At 37.8% G+C, this 27,696-nt stretch overlaps 1 protein-coding gene across 1 annotated transcript in view; it reads left to right on the top strand.

The window, feature by feature from the left end:
- The window catches only part of alk (ALK receptor tyrosine kinase), a 797,750-nt gene that overhangs the window by 737,128 nt on the left and 32,926 nt on the right, over positions 1 to 27,696 (top strand). The window contains exons 13-24 of the mRNA XM_049464193.1: positions 5,703 to 5,850; positions 6,075 to 6,185; positions 7,538 to 7,679; positions 15,994 to 16,164; positions 16,298 to 16,396; positions 16,978 to 17,133; positions 18,410 to 18,520; positions 22,314 to 22,500; positions 22,708 to 22,798; positions 24,281 to 24,345; positions 25,103 to 25,232; positions 26,135 to 26,232. Coding sequence (XP_049320150.1) covers positions 5,703 to 5,850; positions 6,075 to 6,185; positions 7,538 to 7,679; positions 15,994 to 16,164; positions 16,298 to 16,396; positions 16,978 to 17,133; positions 18,410 to 18,520; positions 22,314 to 22,500; positions 22,708 to 22,798; positions 24,281 to 24,345; positions 25,103 to 25,232; positions 26,135 to 26,232 — 1,509 coding nt within the window. The remainder of the gene's footprint in view (positions 1 to 5,702; positions 5,851 to 6,074; positions 6,186 to 7,537; positions 7,680 to 15,993; positions 16,165 to 16,297; positions 16,397 to 16,977; positions 17,134 to 18,409; positions 18,521 to 22,313; positions 22,501 to 22,707; positions 22,799 to 24,280; positions 24,346 to 25,102; positions 25,233 to 26,134; positions 26,233 to 27,696) is intronic.

Below are 27,696 nucleotides of genomic sequence, written 5' to 3'. Positions count from 1 at the left end.
GGCTGTAAATCAACTTCTTTAATTGAGGAATGTCTGCCAGTACAGACAGTTGCAAGCAGAGAAGTAGGGTCAAGCAGTGATAGTGAAGGTGAGTCTGGAAATGTTACTGAGGGAGTTGAGGCTGAGGAACGGAGATGAAGGAGATGAGGCTGTTGAAACTAAGGGCACCCCAATATCCAGTATGCCCCTGGAAACCACTGGCCCCAGCTCAAGAAAGTATAAAATGCCAGCACACGAAGAACCAAGTACATCTGCATGCAGTGTCTTGTAGCTTTGTGCCCTGTATGCTTTGGCAACCATCATAGAAAATAGTTTCAGAAATTAGCAACAAGCATGATTTGACAGGAAATATGATACATGCTATAAAATACTATAAGAGAATATGCTCACTTAACAGTTCAGAGACTTGACAAGAATACAGTATGATAATACCAGTCACAATCAAGATTCTATAAGGTTCTACGGTTCAGAGACATTTTCTTGTGTCACAATATCCTCCTCAGTTCCACTATTCCAACAGAATACCATATTACAACTGTATAACTGAATTACATTTGTGTTTTTTTACAACAAAAAATGCATGAAGTACACTTGAGTGGACAGATAAATATTTCTTTATCGAATAAAGATAGAATATATATTTTTTTCAAACCTTGTTTTACATCCCTAAGGATGTATAAAAACACTTAGAAAAAAAATCCTGACTGAGTTTATTATAATTCATGCATGAGAGGGTTAAAACATCTGCTAATCTCTCTTCATCTGAGTTTAATAGAGTTATTTCTAGTTCTCATCATATTAATCAACACCTGGTTTGGTAAATTAGTAAATGTGGTAAACCAGGTGAGCTGCTGACGGAACTAAACATATGCTCACACATGCTAGCTGAGGGAAATCATCCAGGAGAAATCTGGAATCTTTACACTTTGTTCTTCAGCTTGGCTCACAGGATATAACATACTTATAGTTAAAAATGAGAATTCCTTGTTGTGTTTTACTGTAACTATGTATGTTTATTGGCATCTGTTTAAATCATATGTGGTCCTTTTTTAGGTAAAAACTCTCATATTGCTGAGATAAACGGATTAGTGTAATTTGCTTTGGTGCCTAAAACTTTTGCACATACTGTACAGGCCAAAAGTTTGGACACACCTTCTCTTTTTCAATGCATTTTTTTTATTTTCATGAATATTTAAATTGTAGATTCTCACTGAAGGCATCAAAACTCTGAATGAACACATGTGGAGTTTTGTACTTAAAAATAACTGAAAACATGTTTTATGTTCTAGTTTCTTCAAAATAGCCACCCTTTGCTCTGATTGCTGCTTTGCACACTCTTGGCATCATTCTCTCAATGAGCTTCAAGAGGTGGTCACCTGAAATGGATGGTTTTCCAACAGTCTTGAAGGAAGGAGTTCCCAGAGGTGTTTATTAGCACTTGTTGGCCCTTTGCCTTCTTCACTCTGTGCTCCAGCTCACCCCAAACCATCTGGATTGGGTTCAGGTCCGGTGACTGTGGAGGACAGCTCATTTTTTACATAAAACTCCACATGTGTTCATTCATAGTTTTGATGCCTTCAGTGAGAATCTACAATAGTCATGAAAATAAAAAAAAACACATTAAATGAGAGGTGTGTCCAAACCTTTGGCCTGTACTGTATATATACAATTTTTGGGCAGTGTGCATATACATACACACATACTCTCTCTCACTCTCACACACACACAGTCACAGTCAGAGCCACCCTTCCATCTCCTCAGTAAATTGTTTAGCAGTCATTTCACTGATGATTAAACTAGAACTCATTCCTTCTAGACTCAGCTCCAGCCTCAGATCGAACGGAGCCAGGCAGCTGGGTTAATTGGCGTCTACAGAAGCTGAGAAATGAGAAAACACATTTCCAGAGTAATCAGGGAAATTGGTGAGGTGGTCTAACTCTTAGTAATGTCCACTTTAGAAGGGCAGCGGGGCTAACCGGATTGAATTCCGGAAAGGTTTATGGTCTTGCATGAATAAGTGAGTAAAGAAACTGTGTGACTTTAAAAAATATATTATTTTCTTTTTTACTTTGCAATTGAAATCTATTTAAATCAGTGCAGTTTGATTATTAGGAAGAATTTTAATATTTTGTGTTTTTTTTTTATATTGGTAACACTTCCTATGAACCCTGTATTCATAATGTATTATAAATGCATTTATAATGCATTATGTGACATGCTTAATACCTTATAATGACTGTGATAAGCCTGTATAATAAATCGGTACCACTTTATAATAAGACTACCTTTATAAAGGGTTTTTAAATGGTTTACAATTAGTTTACTAATAGTTACTAATTAGGTTGTAAATGTTGCTAAATTGTTGCCCTTTCTACATATGTGTTATAACTGATTATTAATGATTTAGAAGGCATTTACAACCTAATCAGTACCCATTAATGAACTAATTATAAACCATTTATAAACCCTTTATAAAGGTAGTCTTATTATAAAGTGGTACCAATAAATCTATAGCAATATTCATAACACATTATAAACTAAACGTATAAAGGTTTATAAGGAAAGAGCTTATAATAATGCCTTACAATATCCATTCATAAGAACAGTGTACAATGTAGTGTTGTAATGCTCCATAACACAGATTTAGTATGTTTTGGTATAATGCTTTATAATATGCAGCTATGATTTTACAAATCAAGCTTTTACATAAGTGCGTAACACATTATAAAGCCTTATATACAGTCATTACTGTCAAGACATTATAGTGAGGCAGAAGAACATTTACTTCACTTAAAGTTAGTAATAACGGTATATAAGGCTTTATAATGTGTCACGCATTTATATAAAAGCTTAATTTAAGATATTATAATGCATTATACCAAAATATATCAAATCTGTGTTGTAGTGCATTACAACACTACATTTTACACTGTTCTTATAAACAGATATTATAAGTCATCACAAGCCCTTTCTTTATAAACCCTTATACTTGTAGTTTCTAATGTGTTATGAATGTCGCTGTAAGTACTTATGAGCTATTATACAGGCTTATTACAGTCATTATAAAGGTATTATGCATGTTGTATATAATGCACTATGAATGCATTCATAAGGCATTATGAATACAGGGTTCATAGGAAGTGTTACCGAAATATTAAAATGTGTTACTTAGGCTTGTTTCAAATGGCATAGATATGATCTTTTCCATTATATCTGGTAATATTTTGAAATTAAGGATCACAAATAACAATACCTACAACAGTAATGAACAAGTAATAAACTTTATTGTACACATTTTTGGAATTCTTCCTTCACCCAGGGGGGGTTTAAGTGGGGCAATAATTGCTCACCATATGAAGCGCATTCAACATAAGGAATATATATTTAAGCCTGTTGTAAAAGCATCCCAGGAGGCTCCTCATGAAGCAGCTTGAGGAAATGATGAGATTAAAAAAAGTTTAAAGCTGCATTAAGGCTCTGGAGGGAATTATGTGATAATATATAGTACTAAAAATGAGCTCTTGGCTTAAAACAAAACACTTACAATATAGAGCTATTTTTAAAGGGATGCACTGTCATGCATCAAGAGCTTTGGCCTGGACAAATCTAACTAAATGGAGCCGGTCATGGCCATTACCACCCACTGCACTGTGCTGTCCACTGTGGGTGATAATGCCCTCTGTAATGTACAGGACTCCCCCAGGTGGACACACATAAGGGACTGTGGATCTAGGAATATTACATGTCCTCAGAACTTAATAAACCTAATGAATGAAATGTCCCATGTTTTTGTGCATTTTCAAAATAATCAAATACTCACTAGATTGAAAACCCTACTGTCCATACCTGAAACTTTACACAAAAAACTTTACACATTAGTGTACTTATGGATGAATGGATGGAGACAGAGGGAAGGATGGATGGCTGAATGGATGGATGTATTGCCAAATGAATGAATGGAAGGGAAGGCGGGAGGGAGGGGATGTAGGAACAGATATAGGTATAGATGAGTGGATAAATGGAGGGATAGATGGATGGAGGGATTAATGGATGAAGATGAGTAGATGGATGGATAGACAGAGGGAGGGACAGATGGACAAATGGATGAACAGAGGGATTCATAGATGAGCATATAGATGGAGGGAGGGATCGATTAACGGATGGATGATAAATGGATCGATAAACATAAGGAGTGCTGGACAGACAGCTAGAGGGATGGAAGGATGGATGGAAGGAGGGATGGATGGAGGACTGGATGGACAGAGAGACGAATGTGTAAATGAATGGATGGATGCATTACTGGTAAAAATGGATTAAGGGAGGGATGGATAAATCGACAGATAGATTAAGGGAGAGATGGATGGATGAAGGTAGAATGGAGGAATGGATCGAGGGATGGAAGGATGGATCGATAAACAAAGGGAGGGATGGACAAACAGATGTAAGGATAGATGAGAAAGAGAGTGATAGATGGATAGACTGAGGGAGGAAGGGCTGGATACAAACAGATGGATGGACAGAGAGGGATGGGTAAAGGGATGAATGGATGGAACAAGGAGGTTGGAATGGAGGGAAGGTGGGAGTTATGGATGAATTTATAGATGAATAGACAGAAGCAAGGAAGAATGGATGGATTGATTGTAAAATAGGTTAAGGAAGGGATAGATAATTCAACAGATGGATGGAGGGAGAGAGGGTTGGATGGATGAAGGTAGGCGGTTGGGATGGAGGAATGGATTGAGGGATGGATGGATCAATAAACAAAGTAAGGGATGGACAAACAGATAGAGAGTTGTAAGGATGGATGGAGGGAGGGATGGCTAGACAGAAGGAGGGAGGGAGGTAGGAATGGAGGTATATATGGGTGGATAAAGGGAGGGATGGATGGATGGATGGATGGATGAATAGATTAATAGATTAATTGCTATTGATGGATAGACAGAGGGACGGATGGATGGACAAATGGATGAACAGAAGGATGCATAGATGGACAGATAGATGGAGGGAGGTAGGGGTGGATTAAGGGATGGATCGATTAACATAGGGAGGGATGGACAGACAGGTAGAGGGATGGAAGGAGGATGGAGGGAGGGATGGAGGGATGAATGGATGGACAGAGAGATTAATGGGTGAATGAATGGATAGATGGATTGATGGTAATATGGATTAAGGGAGGATGGATAAATTGACAGATATATGGAGGGAGGGTTGGATGAATGAATGTAGAAGGTTGCGATGGAGGAATGGATTGAGGGATGGATGGATCGATAAACAAAGTGAGGGATGGACAGGCAGATGGATGGAGAGAGGGATGGATGGATGGATGGATAGACAGAGGAAGGGAGGGATGGATGGATGGATATAGAGATGGATTCATGGATGAATGGACAGAGGGAGGAATGGATAGATTGATGGATGAAGATGGAGGGATGGATGGATATAACAAGCAGCTTGGGATGAATGGATGGAGGGAGTTACAGATGAATTAATGGATATATATATATATATATATATATATATATATATATATATATATATATATATATATATATATATAGAAGGATGGATGGATGGATGGACAGATGGATTGATAGATAAATAAATAAAAGATAAACAAAAGTCCTGTATTATCAGTATTAACTGATTAAGAGATGCTGTTTTTAATTAATTGTAATTAATTGTAATTTGTGTGTTTGATTCAGGATCACGGCTTACGGTGCGGCAGGTGGACGCAGTGTTCTGAGCACGCTCAGATCGCATGGCGTCTACATCACAGCAGACTTCAAGCTGCTAAAAGACGAGGTGCTGTTCATCCTTGTGGGACAGAAGGGAGAAGACGCGTGTCCCAGAGTGAGTACAAAGCTGGATTTACACGTTTTTTCTCAAGCTGTCCGGCGGTGGTTTCTGCACAGAGGAGGCTGGAGTACAGAAACAGAAACAGCAGCATGTATTAGAGCAGCAGATCAGCAGGAGGAGCGCAGGAGAACAGCAGCGGCTGTAAACACAACAAGTTAAGAAATGTGATGCGTCTTTGAATTCCCTGTTCATCTCTGTGTGCCTGTGTTCTCTCTCAGGCTGCGGAGCCTCTGAGGCAGGTTTGTCTGGATCAGAAAGGCCCTCCGAACAGCACCAGCATGCTCAGAGGGGGAGCAGGAGGAGGAGGCGGGGCTACCTACATTTTTAAGGTGAAATCTCTATGATTCTGCTATTTGTTTACACATAAACATTCCTCAGTGGGTTTTTTAGGTTTTTTTTTTTCCAAGACAAAAAACTGTAAATGGAATAAAAGCATTATATTATGTGGAGGTTCTTTAAAGAATCATCTATTTAAAATTCTTTTTTTAGAGAAACAAAAGAATATATTATATCCCATCACTCTAAAACATAACACATTAATGTACTAATGGGTGGATGGAGGGAGGGGGCTTGGGATGGATGGATGGATGGATGGATGGATGGATGGATGGATGGATGGATAGAAGAAGGATTGTTGGATGAATATGTGAAAGGATTAAGGCAGGTTTGAATGGATGAATAGATAGATGAATGGAAAGATGGACAGAGCAATGGATACATGGATGGATGGATGGATGAGTGGATGGTGGGAAGTTGGAATAGTTGAATGGATAGGGAGAAGGATGGATGAAAATGTGGATGGATGGAGGGAGGTATGAGTAGATGAATGGATAGATAAATGGATGGATGGACAGAGCTATGAGTGGTTGGATGGAAGGATGGTTGGGTGGAAGGGAGGAATGAATCGATGGACGGCGGTACTGGATAGATGTATGGAAAGATGGACAGAGCTATGAAGAAATGGGTGGATGGTGGGATGTTAGAGTAGATGAATGGATGGAAGAATAATTGGATGGCAGATTGGATGGATGAAGGGAGGGAGGGATAGAGAGGTGGATGGATGTATAGATGGATGAAAAGGTGGAGGGATGAAAGGAGGTTCAGATAGATGTAGATGGATGGATGGTGGAATGAATGGATGGATGGAAGAAGGATAGATGATGAATAGGTGGGTTAGATGGATAGATGGGAACATAGATGAATGAATGGAGGGATGAAGGTTGGGATGTATGGATGTATGGATAGACAGAGGAGGGATGGATGGATGCATGGGGAAATGATAAATGAACATGGCAAAAACATTCAAGTTACATTTGACGCTAATTAATAGATACATTTTTGACACTAGTCAATGCATTATTAATCATCACAATTTTTTTATGTGTCCATTAATTATTAATTAACAGGACTAACAACATTCTTAAGCATTAAAAATAGCAATGTTAAGTAATATCTTAACTAGTGGAAATTAATAATTAGTTGAGACATTAATTAACCATTTACCAAAGTTTATTAATTCAGTCATAAGTATTGTTAATTGATGTACTCTTGTTATATAGTGTTTAGTGTTTTATATAGAAATGTTGTGGGTGGATTACAGTCGTTGTTCCTCAGCTTGGACTTAATTCCAAGAGTTAAACATTAGTCCAGCTTTAGTACAAGCTCTGTTTAATGGTTTCAGGTGGAGAACGGAGTGTATGTTCCTCTGCTCATCGCTGCTGGAGGTGGAGGTCGAGGCTACAGCAGTCACTCAGAGAACCAAGAGGAGGACGTGGAGCATGACCCCAGCGTCCCCGGCCGCAACGGTATTTCAGGAGCTGCTGGTGAGTTTATGCTCATTTCTTGTGTATTTCAAAATCAAGGGTATTAAAAAGAGTTTATCCTGCACCGAGTGATCCAGAGGTCTAAAGCGCTGCCTCTATGATCGAGAGATCGCTGGTTCGAATCCCAGTCCTGTAGCTTGCCATCAGCTGCTGGAGCCCTGAGAGAGCACAGTTGGCCTTGCTCTCTCTGGGTGGGTAGATGGCACTCTTTTCCCTCATCATCACTTCTAGGGTGATGTCGATCAGCACAAGGCATCTGTGAGCTGTTGTATCGGAACCGAGTCGCTGCACTTCCCTTTCACTTAGTCTTGTGTTGTGGTGTCACCTGTAATGGGGGATATACAGCTGATTAGCAGCTGAATTGGTGGAATAATTGGCCTAGAGCTAAATTGAGAGAAAAATATAGATATAAATAAGAAATAAAAATACTTTCTTATCTGCTGTCCAAGAAATAATTTCTAATAGATTGTGAAGCTTTGCTTCATGGATTTGATTGAAACATCCAGTGTCAAGAGTCTTAGAAAAAGTCTTTTCCTCTTTTCATTTCTCTTAACTCAGAAATCACCAATGTTTTGGAAGAAGCACCAGCAGTTCCACTGTTGCACACTGTTGCTCAATACTGATTTAAATAGTCATATTCTATTGGCAGCACATCTGTACAGGGACTAGACCCTATGTGTGCGTGTGTGCACAGAGTAAAGTAAAGTACTAGTGGATTACTAAATAAATTAAAAGACAATCATTACAGCAAGTGGTGCCCACATACATTTGACCATCTGCTATTAATTATGGTCTTTTTTGGCACTGTGGATATGCACCATACATCATAAACACCCGTAAACATCCATAAACATCTATAAACATCCATAAACATACATAAAACAAGAAAAACTGAATATTAAGGGGTTATGAGGGCTGTTTTAAATTAAGCTAGGGAGGGTTATGATCTTGTTAGCATGAGCATCTCGCATGATTGAATGAAATAGGCTGTAGAGTTTCTCAAGGACATTGTGTATATCCTCCCATAGACTGGGCTCATTGAATATGCAGGGTAAGGCCTGGGACTAGAAAGACTATTCAGAAGAGTGTGTGTGTCTGTGAGTATGTGTGTGTGTGTGTATTAGAGATTGTGTGAGATGCAAGCCCTGTGGTGCTCAGAGATGTTCAGAAGTTTAGATTGCGCATTTACAAATCCAAAAAAAAAATTAGGCACAAAATATTTGGACAGCGACACAATCTTTATGATCATCTTTATATGGCCTCTAGATACCATGAAACAACTGAAATGCGATTAATGTGTAGACTTTTAGGTTTAATTCAAATGGCCAAACAAAAATATCCTATCAAGCTTTTAGGAAAAGGAACCATTTTTCTACAAAGAATCCTCATTTCATGGGCTCAAATGTAACATCAAAAATCATCTAAGGAAGCAAGTCTGAAAGTATGGAGAAGGCTAGAAATGGCTCATCACAAAGCTCTCCACATCCTCTGTAAAACATGGTGGTGGTAGTATGATGACATTGGCATGCATGGCCTTCATGGCATTGGGTCACTAGTGTTTATTGAAGATTTGACAGAAGACAGAAGCAGAAAGCTGAATTCGTTGAATCATGGCATAGATTCAACAAGGTACTGGAAACATTTCTCAGAGATTCAGATCCATATTAACATGATAGCATCATCACGCAGTTGCTGCAGATTCATCGGCTGCACATCCATGAAGCAAATCTCCTGTTCCACCACATCCCAAAGCTGCTCTATTGGATTGAGATCTGTGACTGTGGAGCCATTCAAGCACAGTGAACTCTATTATTGTCATGTTAAAGAAACCAGTTTGAGATGATTGGCGCTTTATGACATGGCGCAGGTACACTGTGATCATAAAGGGATTGGAGGACATGGTCAGTAACAATACTCAGGTAGGCTGTGGCATTTGAGACATGATGCTCAATCGGTACTAATGGGCCCAAAGTGTGCCAGGAAAATATCCCCCACACAATTGCACAACCACCTGAACCAGCCTGAACCGTTGATACAAGGCAGGATGGATCCATGCTTTCATGTTGTTGGCGCCACATTCTGACCCTACCATCCACCAGAATGTCACAGCTGAAATCATCATAGACTCATAAGACCAGGTAACCAGGTTTTTCCAATCTTCTATTGTCTAATTTTGGTAAACCTGTGTAAATTGTAGCCTCAGTTTCCTGTTCTTAGCTGCAGGAGTGGTCAGCTGACCCGGTGTGATCTTCTGCTGCTGTAGCTCATCATCTGCCTCAAGGTTGGACGTGTTGTGCTGATGTTCAGAAATGCTCTTCTGCAGACCTCGGTTGTAACAAGTGGTTATTTGAGTTACTGTTGTCGTTCTATCAGCTGGAACCAGACTGGCCATTCTCCATTCTCTTACCTCTGGCATCATCAAGGCGTTTGCTCCTTGCAGAACTGCAGAACTGTATCTGCTCACTGGATATTTTCTCTTTTTCAGATCATTCTCTGTAAACCCTAGAGATGGTTGTGCGTGAAAATCCCAGTAGATCAGCAGTTTCTGAAATACTAAGACCAGCCCAACTGGCACCAACAACCCATGCCACGTTCAAAATCACTTTAATCACCTTTCTTTCCCATTTCTGATGCTTGGTTTGACCTGCAGCATGTCGTCTTGGCCGTGTCTACATGCCTAAATGCATTGAGTTGCTGCCGTGTGATTGGCTGATTCGATATTTGAGTTAGTTAGCAGTTGGACAGGTGTACCTGATAAAGTCGCCAGTAAGTATATGTGTGTATGGGACCTTCTGCATTGAATGTGGATGCAATTTCTGCCAGAGATTGCACAGACAAAATTTAATTTCAGTAAAAAAATGACATGTTCAATACATTTAAGACCTACTAATCCAACTGCGAACTCTGAACCCAATAACGTATTGCCTTGCCATGAGCATGCTGGCCAGTGTTAAGCTTACTCACAAGATAATACCTCAGAACTTTCCCAACATTTCCAAGACAACACTTTAATTTATTCTCTTTTTTTAGAGAAATTGTCTAAGAGTGCTTTTGGACATACGTCCAAATAGGTTTCGTCGACTTTACCAACCAACAGCACATTGCTCTAGACTTTTGTGTGCATGGTTCTTTTGAGCAATATGAATTTTTTTTTTTTTTTTTATGCATGGATATTTTTAATATGCATGCATGTATTGTGCTTCACAGTAGAACAACTGTGTCTGTGTGCACACACAATTAGGTCTCCCGTGGTCTTCTCCTGCTGTGTACACAGTATGGGCTGTATCAGAGCCTTGCTTTTCAAAGGCCAGCACCCCCATTGTGTTCTCTTTACTGCTGCTGAAAGTCAGTGCAAGAGGCCAGCATAAGGCCCTAATCACGATTCCTCTTCTACTTCACTTGCTGCACTTATTTCCATCTTCTCTACTGCCACATGGGGCATGAGCTCATATAAATATTCCGCTGGAGTCATATACAGCAGCTGTGGATCTGAACTGTATGGGGATTCAAGGAAGAATTAATATTTATCACAGCCAGTTAGTAGAGCTTGTTAAGATACAAACGTGCCAAAGTCAGAGCTCACCTGCCTCTTAAAGAGAATAGCAAGTGACACACTGATTGCTTTTTTCACATTATGCCCAAAACACACACTTACGATTAGTTAAGACATTCGCAAGGTGTATGTTTTGCACCCTTACGACACCAAAGACACACAGACATGCCCTAAATCCAGCTGTGTGATTCACAATTGACCAGTGCGCTATAAATCACTAAAATAGGACCCTTAGATTTATAACTTATCTTAGCCATATCGAACAACCTTTAACTATAATCTCTACCTTGCTCACATGTTTATGATATTTTTTTTTGCAACCCACCACCACCATGTTTCATGTCTTTTAAGCTCCCTCAAAGTTCTCTGAGTTGTTTAAACTATGTGAAAAAACCCACCTGCTGCCACGAAACTTCATGACAAAAAGATGCTAACATTTCTTAGACAAAAAAAATCTATGCTAATCAAAATTTTAGTCACTTTTACCATTTTGTAACGTTGTTTTACCCTCTTTTTCATGTAAACTACATCCCTGACAACTTTTATAGAGATGCGGATTTGCCAAAAGCACCAGTTGGTCTTATATAATATTCTAATTTTACGAGACACTGACTTTTGGGTTTTCATTGGCTATAAGCCGTAATCATCAACAATAAAATAAATAAATGCTTAATCTATATCATCTATATAATATATGACCTTCACATTTTCAACTGAATGACTGAAATAAAGTAACTTTTCAATGACATTCAATTTTTTTGAGACACACCTGTATGACAGACAGACAGACAGACAGACAGACAGACAGACAGACAGACAGACAGACAGACAGACAGACAGACAGACAGACAGATAGATAGATAGATAGATAGATAGATAGATAGATAGATAGATAGATAGATAGATAGATAGATAGATAGATATTTTATTGATCCCAGACAGGTAATTATGGAATATGTGATTCCCTTAACCAACAGTGGGTTGTTGGCTGAAACCACTAAGCCACTGCTCTCTCTCTCTCTCTTTCTCTCTCTCTCTCTCTCTCTCTCTCTCTTTCTCTGTGATGTTCTTCCTCTCACCCCTCTATCTCCCAGGCCTCTTGTGGTCAAATATAGTGGAGATATGCTGGTCTTGTTATACAGGCTCTTTAATGCCGTTGTAAAGTTGAGAAGGAGCTGGAAAATAGGGCAGGGCTGGCTTGTGGAATAATTTGGTATGTTTTCCCGCTAAGTAACAGCGCTGACCTGCTTTTGGAAGCGGAGGGAAGGCGAGAGAGCGGAGACGATCTGCCACATCCGGAATCATCTCGGCGTGTTCTGCTTCCAGACGTCCTCTTGCCTTTCACAGTAATGTGTGAAGCGTCCCACTCTCCGATTTGTATTGTCTGCTCGCTGAGAGAGGACGGAGGAAGCGGAGTAAAAGATTCAGCTCTATAGCACTTACTGCCGCTACAGCGGAAAAAAGAGAGAATAAGATGATTAAAGAACTTTAAAAGTTATGTAAGGACAAGCCTGAAATGGAGGCTGGGGCTAATTCTAGGGCAGCCAGACAACTGCCCACTGCCCAGTACCTTTTTCAAAAGTTTTGCAAAAGAATTGCATGTTTACAGTGTCTTCCACACTCAATGCAAGGAGGAGAGACTTTTGATTTCTCAGTTGTTTGTCTGCTCACATGGACAATTCTAGCCAGATTCTAACCAGATACCACCAATCACAATCATTATCACCCACTATACTGTTCACTGTGGATGGTAATGGATTTTATGACATAATCAATGGCCTCAAATCTTTGGAAATGGACTGACCCATCCATATGACACCAAATATTAATTCAATTCAATTCAATTTTATTTATATAGCGCTTTTTACAACAGAGAAAAACAGGTCCACACCTCTTATGACCAGAACCACAGAGATGCCAGTTATTATGGCGACCTTATATTAAGAGAAAGAAACCATAGGAGGAACCAAGACTCGCTCAGCCCAAACAAATAACAGAACAAAACAACAGTACAGAGAAAAAAAAAAAACACAGTACAAAGAGTTAATGTAGAGCTATAGCTAATATAACAGGTATTTTGTAATTTATGACACAGCGGGCAGTGGAGAGCAACGCTGGGCAACATCAAGGGCATCTCAATACATGTAGAAGAGATAGATAGAGAACATAGAAAGGAAGAGAGATGGAACTACTGTAGTTTTGACTGGATTTATGTAAACAGAAAATATAAAACGTTATCAGAGTGTGATTATTATCTAATGACTCCGGCAGATCTGAATAAAACAGCCTAACTAAAGGGAGAGAGCCAGAAGGTAACATAGACATGGAGGCACTCTGAAATACTGACATCAACCCTGACCTGGTCTTGCCATGAGCATGGTGGACAGTATTCAACCTCACTCACAAGATAACACCTTAGACACAACTTATACAGGCGATGGTATTCCCAAGCCATTACTTACATCAGGCTCATGTGGTGCTCACTTTGGTAGGACGTGGTCTAGGTGGGTTCCAGTTGGGCATGTACTCTGAGTAATAATATTAAAACAATAACTTTATTTTCATAGAACGTATCATATATAAAATGTGGTAACACTTTAAAATAAGGCTCCTTTATAAAGAGTTTATTATTTATAAATCAAATCAATCAAATTATTTATAAAGCATTATTATATATATACATATATATATTATATACCCTATCATGATTACAAGTTAAATCATTAATCTGGGTAATTACATCTCAAATAATAATAAAGTTGTTAACATATATGTTAATTCTAACTAATGGAAAAGACAACAGATTAACAGTAAAAATGTATGTGTATTTACTACTTGCCAAATGACAGGCAGATGTTGCCCTTACTGTTTATTTGTTGTAACTGCTTATTAACGGTTTTAAAGTATTTACAATGTAATTAATGATTATTTATAGACTTTATAGACCATTTATGAACCATTTATTTATTAATTAACTATTTATAAAGGAGCCTTATGTTGAAGTGTTATTAAAAATGTAGCTTAAAGTGTTTTACCATGTATGTTAATGTACTGTTATTCTTTCTATTATAGAGATCTTGGGTTTCTACGGCCTCTTTCTTTCTTTCTTTCTTTCTTTCTTTCTTTCTTTCTTTCTTTCTTTCTTTTTTCTTTCTTTCTTTCAGTCTTTTCTACTATGCAGTTGGGTTCTATTAACTACCACTACTAGGTAGCTCACTTAGTTAAGGTGCATGCAGAAACCGCATTGCTGTACGCTGGCTCCCATTGGATTCATTTGTTTCTCCAGCGGTAGAGTAGTTTGGATCAGACCAGGATCACAGCTTTATTCTGATGGTGAGACACAAATACAGGTCTAGAGAGGCAGCAGCCGCCTCAAAACTCCTAAACACTACTCGCAGACGTGACGTGTTTTAGAAAAACCCACCTATTATCAGAAGGCGGCACTCAGCGTCAGCAGCACAATGCAACCACAACTGGCCAGCATCCAGCAGGGCGGAAAGCAACACAGCACAACACTGGCTGTGAAGAATAAGATCCAGGTTTCATTCCATCTCTGGGTGAGCCCTTACAGTTTATAAAAACAACAAAAACAGCAAGACAATAAAAAATAGAATACAGAAAAGTGGATAATTTAATTACAAGCAAATTAGCAATGCTCCAAAATGTAATAGAAAGTATTTCCTGGAGAGTAAAGACAGTTACACAAACAAAAGTAGAATAAACCCTTTTTTTAATACACTTGATTTTTCCATAGAAGCAATGACTGCACAGGTGTCCCAATACCTTTGTCTTTTCTACAGGATACAGTGCATGTATCATTGAAATTGTTGATTCCAACCTTTAGCATGGCAGTGAATCTATACCAAATTCACATACACTCTAGTCTGTGTAAAGAAGTATTGCCACCATTGGGCTACACCGATTTAAAGCTGCCCAGCTTTTAAGCTGTGGAGCAGTGGAACTGTGTTCTCTGGAATGATGGTGCTTTATCCTCACCTCACTATCCCTTTTTGTTTTTGTTGGATGCAATCAAATCCTCACAGCAATCTAATTCAACATCTAATAGAAAGCTTTAGAAAGCTTTCCTGGACAGTAAAAGACAGTTACTCGAACAAAAGCAGAATGAACTATTTTTAATACCCTTGATTTAGGAAAAAAAAACAGTGAATTATCAGGTGTATTTCAATACTTTATATTGGAACTATAATATAGTCTATCACTGAAAATGCTGATAACTCACTGTTCTATAGGTATACATATCTGTTCTATAGCTACGTATACAATGGCACCGAGTGGTCCAGTGGTCTACAGCGCTGCCACTATGATCGGGAGATTGCTTGGGTTTGAATCCCAGTCATGCAGCTTGCCATCAGCTGCTTGAGCCCTGAGAAAGAGCACAATTGGCCTTGCTCTCTCTGGGTGGGTACAGGAGATGGTGCTCCTTCCCCTCATCACTTCAAAGGGTGATGTCGATCAGCACAAGGCATCTGTGAGCTGATGTATCGGAACCGAGTCGCTGCGCTTTCCTCCGAGTGCGCTATGATGCTACTCGGCAATGCTGCATCAGCATCAGTTGGAAAAAAAGGTGGTGGCTGGCTTCACATGTATCGGAGGAGGCATGTGCTAGTCTTCACCTTCCTTATGTTGTGGGGATATACAGTTGAGTAGCAGCAGAATGGATGGGACAATTGGCCTAATCACATTGGAGGAAAATAGGAAAAAAATAATAATAATAATAATTCTTCTTCCATTGCATTTTAGGTGGTGGTGGAGGCTGGAACGACAGCGCTCCTAAAACTCAGGGTGGACGTCCGCTGGTTCTTGGAGGTCAGGGAGGAGAGCCGTGTGATACTCAGGGCTGGAAGACCCACGGGGGCTTCGGGGGAGGTGGAGGAGCCTGTACCAGTGGAGGAGGAGGAGGAGGCTACAGAGGTTCTCTTGTCTTTTTTTACACTGTGTTTACATTATGTCACACTGACCCACATTGCTAGTACTTTGATCCTGTTACATCTGAGTTGCATCAGAGCGTTTTATTCTTTTTTTTTTTGTACCTCTATGCTCATAGGTGGCGGTGCTTCAGCAAACAATGACCCTGAACAGGATGGAGAGGATGGAATCTCTTTTATTAGCCCTGATGGAGAGATATTTATGGATGCACTCAAAGGTAACACTAAAGATATCTCTAAATGTCTACAGTTATGGAAAAAAATAAGAGACCATTTAAAATTCTACTTCTACTTCTGAAATATACTCAAGAGGAAGATGGATGATAACAAACCATCAAACCAATCTGAACTGCTTGACTTTTGCACCAGGAGTGGCTTAAAGTTATCCAAAAGCAGTGTGTAAGACTGGTGGAGGAGAACATGCCAAAATTCATGAAAACTGTGATTAAAAAACAGAGTTATTCCACCAATTATTGATTGTTGGACTTTTAAAACTTTATGAATATGAACTTGTTTTCTATGCAATATTTGAGGTCTGAAAGCTCTGCATCTTTTTTGTTATTTTAGCCATTTCTCATTTTCTGCAAATAAATTCTCTAAATGAAAAATTAAATAGTTTTAATTGGAAATCAATGTAAAATGTTTAACTTCACATCCGCCAGATTCAAATCAGATCAAAACATTTTTTTGTTTGTTTTTACATGGCAAAAATTTTAAAACAGTTTATCATCCCTGTTTAGTCTGTTTAATAATACTAGATTATTTACCTTCTTTTTGTGTCTGTTTGTGATGTTCTCAGCCATGGAGGGTGACGGTGAAGTGATCATTAACCCGGTACAGAACTGCAGTCACTGTGAGTCGGGAGAGTGCCGCGAGACGTTAGAGGGAACGGAGTGTTACTGTGATGAAGGTCTTGTCTTGGCCAGTGATGGAGTGCTCTGCCTCAACGCTACAGGTGAGTGACCACAGATAGAGAGTCTGTGAGACCGTTAAAACAATGATAAATCTACAGCTACACTGTAAAAATGATGTCTGGCCTACTTAAAATAAGTGTGCTGTGTTCCATTGACCTCAGAATCAGATGTCAGAGCTGGGAATGATCTTCCAGATCTTAACATTCATCTAAATATTCACATAATCTTACACTATTTCTAAAATCTTAAAGTTTAAAAGTCTTTGCCTCCATGAATTATTGTGATTAATTTCACTTTTTGGAAAGCTGAGTTCAATTTCACTACTGCCAGACCTGTAGAATAAAGAAATCACTTAATTAGAACCTGTCTGACAACATGAAGCAGATAAAAGATCTCAAAAATCAACACATTATGCCCCAATATGAAGAAATTCAAAAACAGATAAGAAAACAAATTCATTGATCATCTATCAGTCTGGAAATGGTTATGAAATCAAGGCTTTAAGACTCCAGCAGACTCCAGGAGCAAAGGAGCAAAGAAAACATAGGGCTGTTTATACAGGTGAACACAGGTGTGGGAAATGAACAGAATGATCAGAATGTGGGGGATGCTGAATGCTGCAGTGTCATGTGATCATCCAAGTCATTGTAGTCCATGGGCTGAGAATGCTGGGAAATGGAGTCTTTAGTGGAACAATTGTCCTGAAGGGGCAGATTGAAAGCATCAGGACTAACACTGTTATTAAAGTTTGTTTGATAATCTTACAAATATTAGTATGACAAAAAAAAGGAATTATCATTAAAAACATGAAAACATACAAAAAGAATGTTGGTCGGCGCATGTGTAGTGTCGTGAAGAAGCACATATCGATAGGTAGCATAGACCCCAGGCTACACAGCTAATTTACACAGCACCTCTCCCGCTAATCGTGATAAACACTGCATGGAAAAGTTCAGCTGCGCTGCCATGGAGAACAAAGCTCAAATTTTTTTCCAGCATTTTATTTTTTACTCAGGAACGGGGAGTTTTCCAAAGTAGCAAAGTAAATTACTTGTGTAAAAATTACAAATTGTGTAAAAATTTTAAAAACTACTTTAAAAATGACAAATTACTCATACGATCTACTCAATTACAGTAATGTGAGTAAATGTATTTAGTTACTTTCCACCTCTGCTTATAAGAACGAAGAACCATCACCCATCACTCACAGTGACAGCTTGTTCACCCTCAAGTTGTTTTCTTGTAGATAGAAACAGGCTGTAAGGTGGCTTCCTTCTAAAACCCGGGATATATTTGTTTGTGAATGTGATTTTCCAGAGATTTCTCTGCTGCATCCGCCCTCTCTCTCTCACCTGGCTCTGGGGCTGTCTGTGGGCACCTCTGCACTCATCGCCGCTCTGCTGCTGGCCGTGTCCGGAGTCATGATCAGTGAGTAACAGCCAATCATCGCATTTCAGAGCCGCCAGCGGGGTGGCCCTGCTCATAAAAATGAGAAGCGCTAAGAAAAGAGAAGTCATAAATAACAAATGATTCATGTGAGGTAGGAGGCACATCACAACCATATTTTTTGGAAGAGTAAGACCTGCACTAAAGCATTTAAATACCCTCAGTGTTGTAGAGCAGAATGAATGATTATCAACTTAACCATTTCGGACCTGAATTATGTTCCAGTGATGGAAAAATGTAAGAAAATAAGAATATAAGAATGCTGTTTTATTTCTGTGATGTAAACAAAACAGGACTGTTTTAATTCAAACTCGATAAAATAAAATGAAATCCAAATAGCTAAAACATTTAATTGCATTTTGATGTTTAAAAATTGTATTTTCTATTTGATATTGAACTTTTTATTTCACAAACCGTCCTTAATATAAAGTAAAGTAAAATTTAATAAAGATTAGAAAAAGTGTTCTCAACCACATAAAATTAGTAAAAAATAGCTCTTACTTTGTCGAGTTGAATCTGAGTCGCTGGGATTCAGTGTTTTTTTTTAGTGCAGTTAAAAAAAGGAAATACATGATGCCCATTGTAATGGACACGGGCCTGAAAGGGTTAAAAAAAAATAACCCAATCATTACATTCCACTGCTATGTTCACAAGAGGCAGTGGCTGACTTCACATGTATGGGAGGAGGTTTGCGTTTGTCCTCAATGTCCTAGTCTCTTCTTAGGAGTATTTCAAGTGAAAGAGGGGTGTTAGTAAGTAAGTGGGTTAATTGGCTAAGCCCACGCCATTAAGCCTGGTGTGGTGGTCTGGAAGTGAGGTGTGTTCAGGTAAATATCTGGCGATGGCAAATAAAGGTGCGCAACTGACTGATTTAAACCCTGACAACAGTCAACAGTCAGACGCGCAATCCTTCTGTATTTTAGCCACGCAGAAGTGCCGTTGTGTGCACTTAGCACTTGTACACCCCCGTACAAATGACACAAATCCAGCTTTTACTTTAACAAAGAACAGAATAAAGATTAAAATAACATTTTTTGAGCTGTTCCCTTAAATGAGCTGTTGGTGTACCATCACAGTGTAAATGAATAAATAAAATCTCACAATTCTGCAGAGCACTAGAAAAAAATAAATTAAAGCGCACCCATACAAAAGAGTAAATTGCATATTTTAACACAAACGCACACTAAATCACACTCCTGAACACCAGCAATGAAAGTGATTTGCAAACGGCATGTTTGACCTGCAATATTTGCAGACAATCTAGGGGTGGTAGCAACCTCACACATTGCAGTTTTGACTCGTTTGTGTGTGTGTAAATGTGTGTGTGTACGAGCACCAGGCAGGCACGTGTTTCAGCACAGCCTTATCATGCTCTCCCACACACTCATTGAGCCATCACACCACACATCCCATCATCTGCGAGAGCCGTCCAGACTGGGAAGAGTAGCAGTCTCCCACTGATGAATGAAACGGACTGATGATGGATGGCCAGTTAACCGTCCCCTGACAAGCCTCGTCCATTACGGATCTATGAATAAATCACTTTCACAGTCAACACTAATGTGTTTACAGCTTGGGTCAGGGCTGCTAGGCTTGATGTGTGTGTGTGTGTGTGTGTGTGTGTGAGTGTGTAAGTAAGTGTGTGTGTGTGTGTAGGTGGTTGTGTGTGGGTGTGTGTAGGCATGTGCACGTGCATGTGTCCTGTTTGTTTTATGCATTAGTGTCAAGGTGTTTACACGAGTGTGTATTTTTGTTCAGGCGGAATTGTTTCTGACTGTATTTTATTGCGCCTGCTGGTTTTAACAGCTGTTTGCACTCGCTTGAGTTGCCGCCAGAATATAGTGTACACTCCCTGGACACTTTATGTAAGCTCCCCTCCCCCAACACACACACACACACACACATACATATATTGTTAATCTACTATGGTGATATACAGGAAACATAGGTTATCTTTTTCTGTCCAGAGTTTTCTCAGTTCTGGGTTTCAATACTCTGACATGACAAAAGTCATGGAAATAACCATAAAAAATATATATCAGAGGATGTTTTATGTACAGTACATTGCAAAAAGAAATTGACTTGCAAAAACTAGACTTAATATCTAGAATATCTGTAAATTGGAACCGAAATACTTAAATTAAACAAAAAGCAAAAAAAACAACGTAGTAATATTCCTTAAAATAAGTAATAACAAAGTCTCAAAATTAGTGAAATAAGACTTGACTAACTTATTTTGAGAATAACTTCACTCGTGGCTTTTTGTGCTTATTTTGATAGTAAATTACTTAAAATAATAAAAAAAAAATAGTTGAGACTAAATAAGATAATTATTCCTAAAATGAGTCTTATTTTTTTCTCTGATAAGAATTTTTTACTAACAAAAAGATATACTGCCTTGAAATGAGATAGTTTCACTTGCTAAGATTTAGTTGTTTGCAGTGTACTGGTCACAAATCTGGCTGGACACTCCTATTCTTATTTAATCTAAATCTTAGCAAGTGAAATTAACCAATTTCAAAGCTATAAATCTTGTTTTTTTTTTCTCCGATAAGATTTTACAATCTCAAAAATCTTAGCTTATTTTAAAAAATCTCTCTAAGCGAAACTTACTTACCTCAATTGGCAGATTTTTCTGCTAAATATAAGCATATACATTTCCATTTACATATATTTTGTCTAGTTTTGTCCATTTTAATCGAAGTATTTAAATTTAATACTGAAGACTATATTAAAGCTATACAGGAACAATTGTGGAATTATTTTGTAACAAAATTATGTTACAAAATATGCCAAAATGTTTTACTTTAGATTCTTCTAAGTATCACATTTATCTTTGATGACAGATCTGCACACTCTTGGTATTTTAATCTCAGTGTCTTTATGAGGGAGAGTCACCTGGAATAGTTTTCTCAGCGTCTTGAAGGAAGGAGTTCTTGGAGGTGCTGAACAATAGTTGCTGCTTTTTCTTTGCGTTGTGAAACAGCATAATTCTCTTGGATTTTGGTCAGCTTTGATCATGCTAGTTGACCAGCTTGCTCTCGCTGGTTATTATTGTTGGCTAGCTTAGTAATGCTGGTCTTAATGGCCAACCAGTTGGTACTTTCAACATTTCCATAATGTTAAAGTATTCTTCCATCTGTGAACATTCTCCATGTGCGAATGTTCTAATGTCTAACGTGGGATGCAAACGATTATTATGTCACATGATTTCAGAACCTTCCTGGAACATTGTTTATGTAACTTTACTAGTTAACCTTATTGAAACCTTTTCGAAACATTGCTTAACATTCCTGCAACATTATCTGTTGGCTGTGTTGGTGATGCTGGCCCTACTGGTCCAATAGCTTGGTCAAGTTTGGTCATAGTGTTTGTTTAGCTTGGTCACATTTTTGTTGGTCATTTTAACTAAACGTAACCAGCTTGACAAGCTAGGAACTAAATCCAGAGCTGCTCTTGGCTGGATATACTGTATAAACTGTATTTGGATGGTGGACCAGCAGTGACACATTGAGATGTACCTGTTTTACTCATACCAGCACCTTCCTCATTACTGCGTCCACAAATTAAATTGAAAGTGTCGCTGTGCTGAGAATGAACAACCACTCAAGTGACAAACAGTATGATCAACAGTGGTCCTGTGATTGGATACAGATCAATGTTGAATAGAATAAAGGTTGGATGGAAGAGCTTAAAGCTGTAAACCTGCACTAGTGTGTAGTGTGTTGATTGTGAATTGCTAAATGCTAATTCCTGTGTTTTGTGTGATCTCCAGTGTACAGACGCAAGCACACCGAGCTGCAGTCCATTCAGCTGGAGCTGCAGAGTCCAGACTGCAAGCTGAGTAAACTGAGAGCATCCACCATCATGACCGATTATAACCCAAACTACTGCTTCGCTGGAAAGGCGGCATCTGTGAACGACCTGAAGGAGGTTCCCCGCCGCAACATCTCTCTGACCAGGTCAGCTAACATCTCTGAACCCAGCATGTTATCTCTGGGTGTGCTGAATCCATTAACATGTTTCAAAAGTTTGCTTGGTCTTCTGCAGTACATGTTGGTGTTACTTCAGGTTAAAATACAGATATATAAAAGCAAACAGTGTTTATAATTCAGTTGTGCATGTGTCTATGTGTGTGTGTGTGTGTGTGTGTGCTTGTGTTTGTGTAGGGGTTTGGGGCATGGAGCTTTTGGAGAGGTCTATGAGGGTCTGGCAGTTGGAATACCAGGTGAACCCAGTCCCATGCAGGTAGCAGTGAAGGTAAGCGTATGTTTACAGAAACCCTTCATAGCTAAAATACACTGAAAAAATATTAATAAAATTTACTTAAAAAAAAGGTCCACAACTTTCTGCATTTGCTTTTTTTTTTAATAAATTTAATTTCAGGTAAATTTAAGTAACTTCAACTCGGTTTCAAGACTTAAATGTTACATAGAGTAAATAAGTGAACTGAACTTCAGTCAATCCTTTCTTTTAGTAAACTTTACTTAATTATTTTTGCTGAATCAATCCTTTATTTTAGTAACCTTTTCCTAATTTCTGCATACAATATTACCTAATTACTTAATTACTTAACAATTACTTAACTTAAACATTATTATATTTTAGTTAAAACATACATATTACACTCTTTCAACACATGAATGTATTACATGACATCCATGTGTTGAGACAGTGAGACTTGGTCTGTTTACGAAATAAAGCTTTGAGGTTATGTAAATATTTGAATGTGTTTTAACTTAAAAAATCAGGAATTATAATATATTATGTATCATAAATAATTTGAGTAATATTGTATAAGTTAAGTAATAGTAATAAGGTAATATTGTATGCAGAAATTAAGTTAAATTTTGCTAAAAGAAAGGATTGATTCAGCAAAAAAAATTAAGTAAAGTTTATTAAAAGAAAGGATTGATTCAGTAAAAATAAATGAAGTAAAGTTTACTAAAAGAAAGGAGTGATTCAGCAAAAATAAATGAAGTAAAGTTTACTAAAAGAAAGGATTGACTGAAGTTCAGTTCACTCATTTACTCTATGTAACATTTAAGTCTTGAAGCCGAGTTGAAGTTACTTAAATTGATCTGAAATTAGATTTACTTTAAAAAAGCAAATGCAGAAAGTTGGGAAACTTTTTTTAAAGTACATTTTACTCATTCATACCCATTCATAACTCACTAAGTACTTCTTAACTTGAAGATCTTGTGCACTCCTACCTGGTTTCAATTGTATGTGCCAGTTCCTGAATTTTGTTTTAATTCCTAGAATTCTTTTAATTCTACGTGTTTCGGTTGGACATTGTATAATTGAACAGATAAAGGCTGAGTTTGCCGTTCGAATAGGTCTACGTTCGCAGTTGCTCATGTATCAGTAATATTAGCAGCATTATAGTTAGTCAGGTAACCTGCAAAATCTTTTACAGTCATAAAAAGATCCAGGGACCTACCAAACACTATCCTGTTTTTAGAATTAATACATGTGGCTTTTCAGAAATTATAGCAGATATTATATTATAATATTTTGTCCATACACCAATGCCTGTCAAAATTCAGGTTTTAAGATGACAAAAGGTACCATTTATAGCTGTGTGATGTACCCTTGTTAATTTTTAGATTTGTTTTGAACAATTTGTGTAGATAATATATTGTTAATTTGGGTTTTTTATTTAAGACTGAATCATATCTCATGTTTTAATAGTAGTATTTTGTATTGATGGCTCTGATTGACATCTGTGTTTCAAACCAGACGCTCCCTGAAGTGTGTTCTGAGCAGGATGAACTGGACTTTCTGATGGAAGCTCTCATAATCAGGTATAAACATACATAAACACAGACAAAATATATAAGAATGTGCACAAGTCAGACGCCACTTACTCAATTTCTACCCAAAATCTGCATGTAAGTAATTAAAGTTTATTTTTTTAAACCTATAATTCTTTTAAAAGCAATGCAAACTGGCTGGGTTGATCTTGGTGATCTTCTGTATTTAAAGTTGCATGGTTGTTAGAGGTCCCATTATTGATTTGTTTAAAAATGTATATTATATGTGTATAATTCTCTCATTAGCATGTTCTAAAAAATGAATACCTTTTAATTAACCTCCTAAAAACCAAACTCTTGCATGGCATACAGTTTTTATTTTTCGTTGCAATTTGGGCTAATTGGGCTGATTAATGTAAAAACAGAGAATTATCGTTTTACATTATGTAGTTTCTGAGAAAAATGATGTCCACACATGAGGACGTTAGTTTTATATTTTGAAAGAACACAGTGAAGTCGCAATAAGTACAAACAACAATTGTGCCTCTTTGAGCAATATGGCTTCTGAACAAAATGTAAACTTTAACATGTTAAACTCTTCAGTCACCACTAGTGATGTGACAGTATAATGACCTCATATGAGGACACCAGGCCTTTGTAGAGCAAAATTTAGTGTTGTAGCCTAGACACCCCAAAATGTGATGTCCACACATGTGGACGCCAGGTCCTAGGAGGTTAATGGCTGTTCTACACACACATTTTTTTTTACTTTTACCTGTTTTTCTGTCCCTCTTTCTCTCTCTGGCAGTAAGTTCAGCCATCAGAACATAGTGCGGTGTATAGGCGTGAGTTTACAGGCTCTGCCACGCTTCATTCTGCTGGAGCTGATGGCTGGAGGAGACCTCAAGAGCTTCCTTAGGGAGACGAGACCCAGACTGGTAAGAAGATTTCTGACACCTACATTCACTGACAAAAACAATTCTCTCTTTTCACCTTTATTCGCACTATTGTTGTGAACAAGAAACCTGGATTGCTATGACCTTGAAGCGTATTGTGCTTAGCAACAAACCCAAGTTCTGATGGGATCTGACGACATTTGGATCCACCTCAAACTGCATCTCATTTTGTATCTAGGCTAGAGGAGCCCCAATTTTCCCAATAACGAATCAATTTGCTCTAATATTGTACTGTAATTACTTACATATACAGCTCTGGAAATAAATAAGAGACTACTTCAGTTTCTGAATCAGTTTCTCCTCTGATTTTGCTATTTATATGTATATGTTGAGTAAAATGAAATGAAATGAAGATTGTTTTATTCTATAAACTACGGACAACATTTCTCCCAAATTCCATTTAGAGCATTTATTTGCATAAAATAAGAAATGGCTGAAATAACAAAAAAGATGCAGAGCTTTCAGACCTCAAATAATGCAAAGAAAACAAGTTCATAGTCATAAAGTTTTAAAAGTTCAAAAATCAATATTTGGTGGAATAACCCTGGTTTTAAACACAGTTTTCATGCATCTTGGCATCATGTTCTCCTCCACAAGTCTTACACACTGCTTTTGGATAACTTTATGCTACTCACTCCTGGTGCAGAAATCCAATCAGTTCAGTTTGGTTTGATGGCTTGTGATCATCCATCTTTCTCTTGATTATATTCCAGAGATTTTCAATTTGATAAAATTCAAAGAAACTCATCATTTTTAGGTTGTCTCTTTTTTCTAGAGCTCTGTATCTTCCTCTTTAAGTCTCTTCAATCATAGTTAAACTTGTAGCCAGTCTGTTGCTTCTCATTGTTTTAAAATTGTGTATTTTTTTTTTGTTTTTCTTGTAGGAGCATCCCTCCAGCCTCACCATGGTGGACCTTCTCAATATAGCGAAAGACATAGCACGTGGCTGCCAGTACCTAGAAGAGAACCAGTTCATTCACAGGTATAACAAACCAATTTTCTCTTCTCAATAATATTAGTTTAGAATAAATTGGCTAAATGTTGCATAAGATAAGATAAGATAAGATAAGATAAGATAAACCCTTATTAATCCCAAAATTAATGGGGAAATTCACAATGTTACAACAGCACAGAGGACAGGACAATTACAGAAAGAAAAAAAAAATATATATATATATATATATATATATATATATATATATATATATAAACTAAAAGATCATATCTAATAACCTGATCTTGGCTGAATAAACTTTTCAGCAAACTTGAGAGAATTCTCTTTGATAAGATGAGCTGCAGCCTGAACTCATTCATAACGCTTGAGATTTTCACAAGGATTAAAGGGAAACTTAATGTGAAGCATTGCTCTACTGCGCATGTGTTCCACTTAAAAACCGTGAGCTGGTCAGACAGAGCTGGTCAGATATGGGTTACAGTAGAAAAACATCAGAGCAGGTGAGAAATTTGGTTGGTGTTGGGCCATTTTTTTGGACCTGCTGTTTAAACGTAGCCATGCACACACACACACAAGGGTGGTTGACATATTTGGCTGAAAAAAATTATAATATATATATATATATATATATATATATATATATATATATATATATATATATATATATATATATATATATATATATATATATATATATGAAAATCTCTAAATGAAGTCACGGAAATCACTGTGTTATATTCTACCAAATATTTCCAAATATATATATATTCAGCCAAATATGTCAACCACCCTTGTGTGTGTGTGTGTATGGTTACGTTTAAACAGCAGGTGATAATGTAAGTCAATTTATACTGATTCTTTATCTATATATTACTATATAAAAGTATAGCATTGCTCACGTGCAAATATGTTACCTTTTGCATTATTTTTCATGATTTACACACATAGAAAGACGTTTAATTGAATTCTTGCAATATATTATAATTTAAATTATTTTGGAAATACCTTTTTATGAAAAAAAAAAACTAAATTCTCGTAACCTTTGCTGGCGCTATTCCTCATCTGTCACATTGAAGAGTTTATGATAAATAACCATAATACTTTAATTTTTACCATATGACATGGTGTTGACACACACCAATGCACCCAATGCTGTCTGTCCATGTTAAGCAGGTGGCTGCCACTCTACACTATTCCTTAAACTCAGCACAATTACTTCCCTCAGCCACGCTGATCTCAGCAGAGCCCTCGTCTTTACCTGAGACACAACTTCTGCTACTTCTCCACACTTTCACACTCTCACACTGGCGACAGGTGATAAAGGAGTGCAATTAGAGCTCATTTACACTGCATGTACAGTCCAATCATCAGTGCAGCTAATGGAGAGGCACAGCGAGTCACACGGAACGTTTTGTCCGCACACTTCCTTCCACACGGCTGTATTTAGCTACTTTACACTCAAACTGTGTAAAAAAAACTCACAGTTCTTTG

This window comes from Astyanax mexicanus, chromosome 14 (assembly GCF_023375975.1).
Source record: "Astyanax mexicanus isolate ESR-SI-001 chromosome 14, AstMex3_surface, whole genome shotgun sequence".
NCBI lineage: Eukaryota > Metazoa > Chordata > Actinopteri > Characiformes > Acestrorhamphidae > Astyanax > Astyanax mexicanus.
Note: the sequence above shows the minus strand (reverse complement) of the source record. Positions and strands in the feature narration are given on the sequence as shown.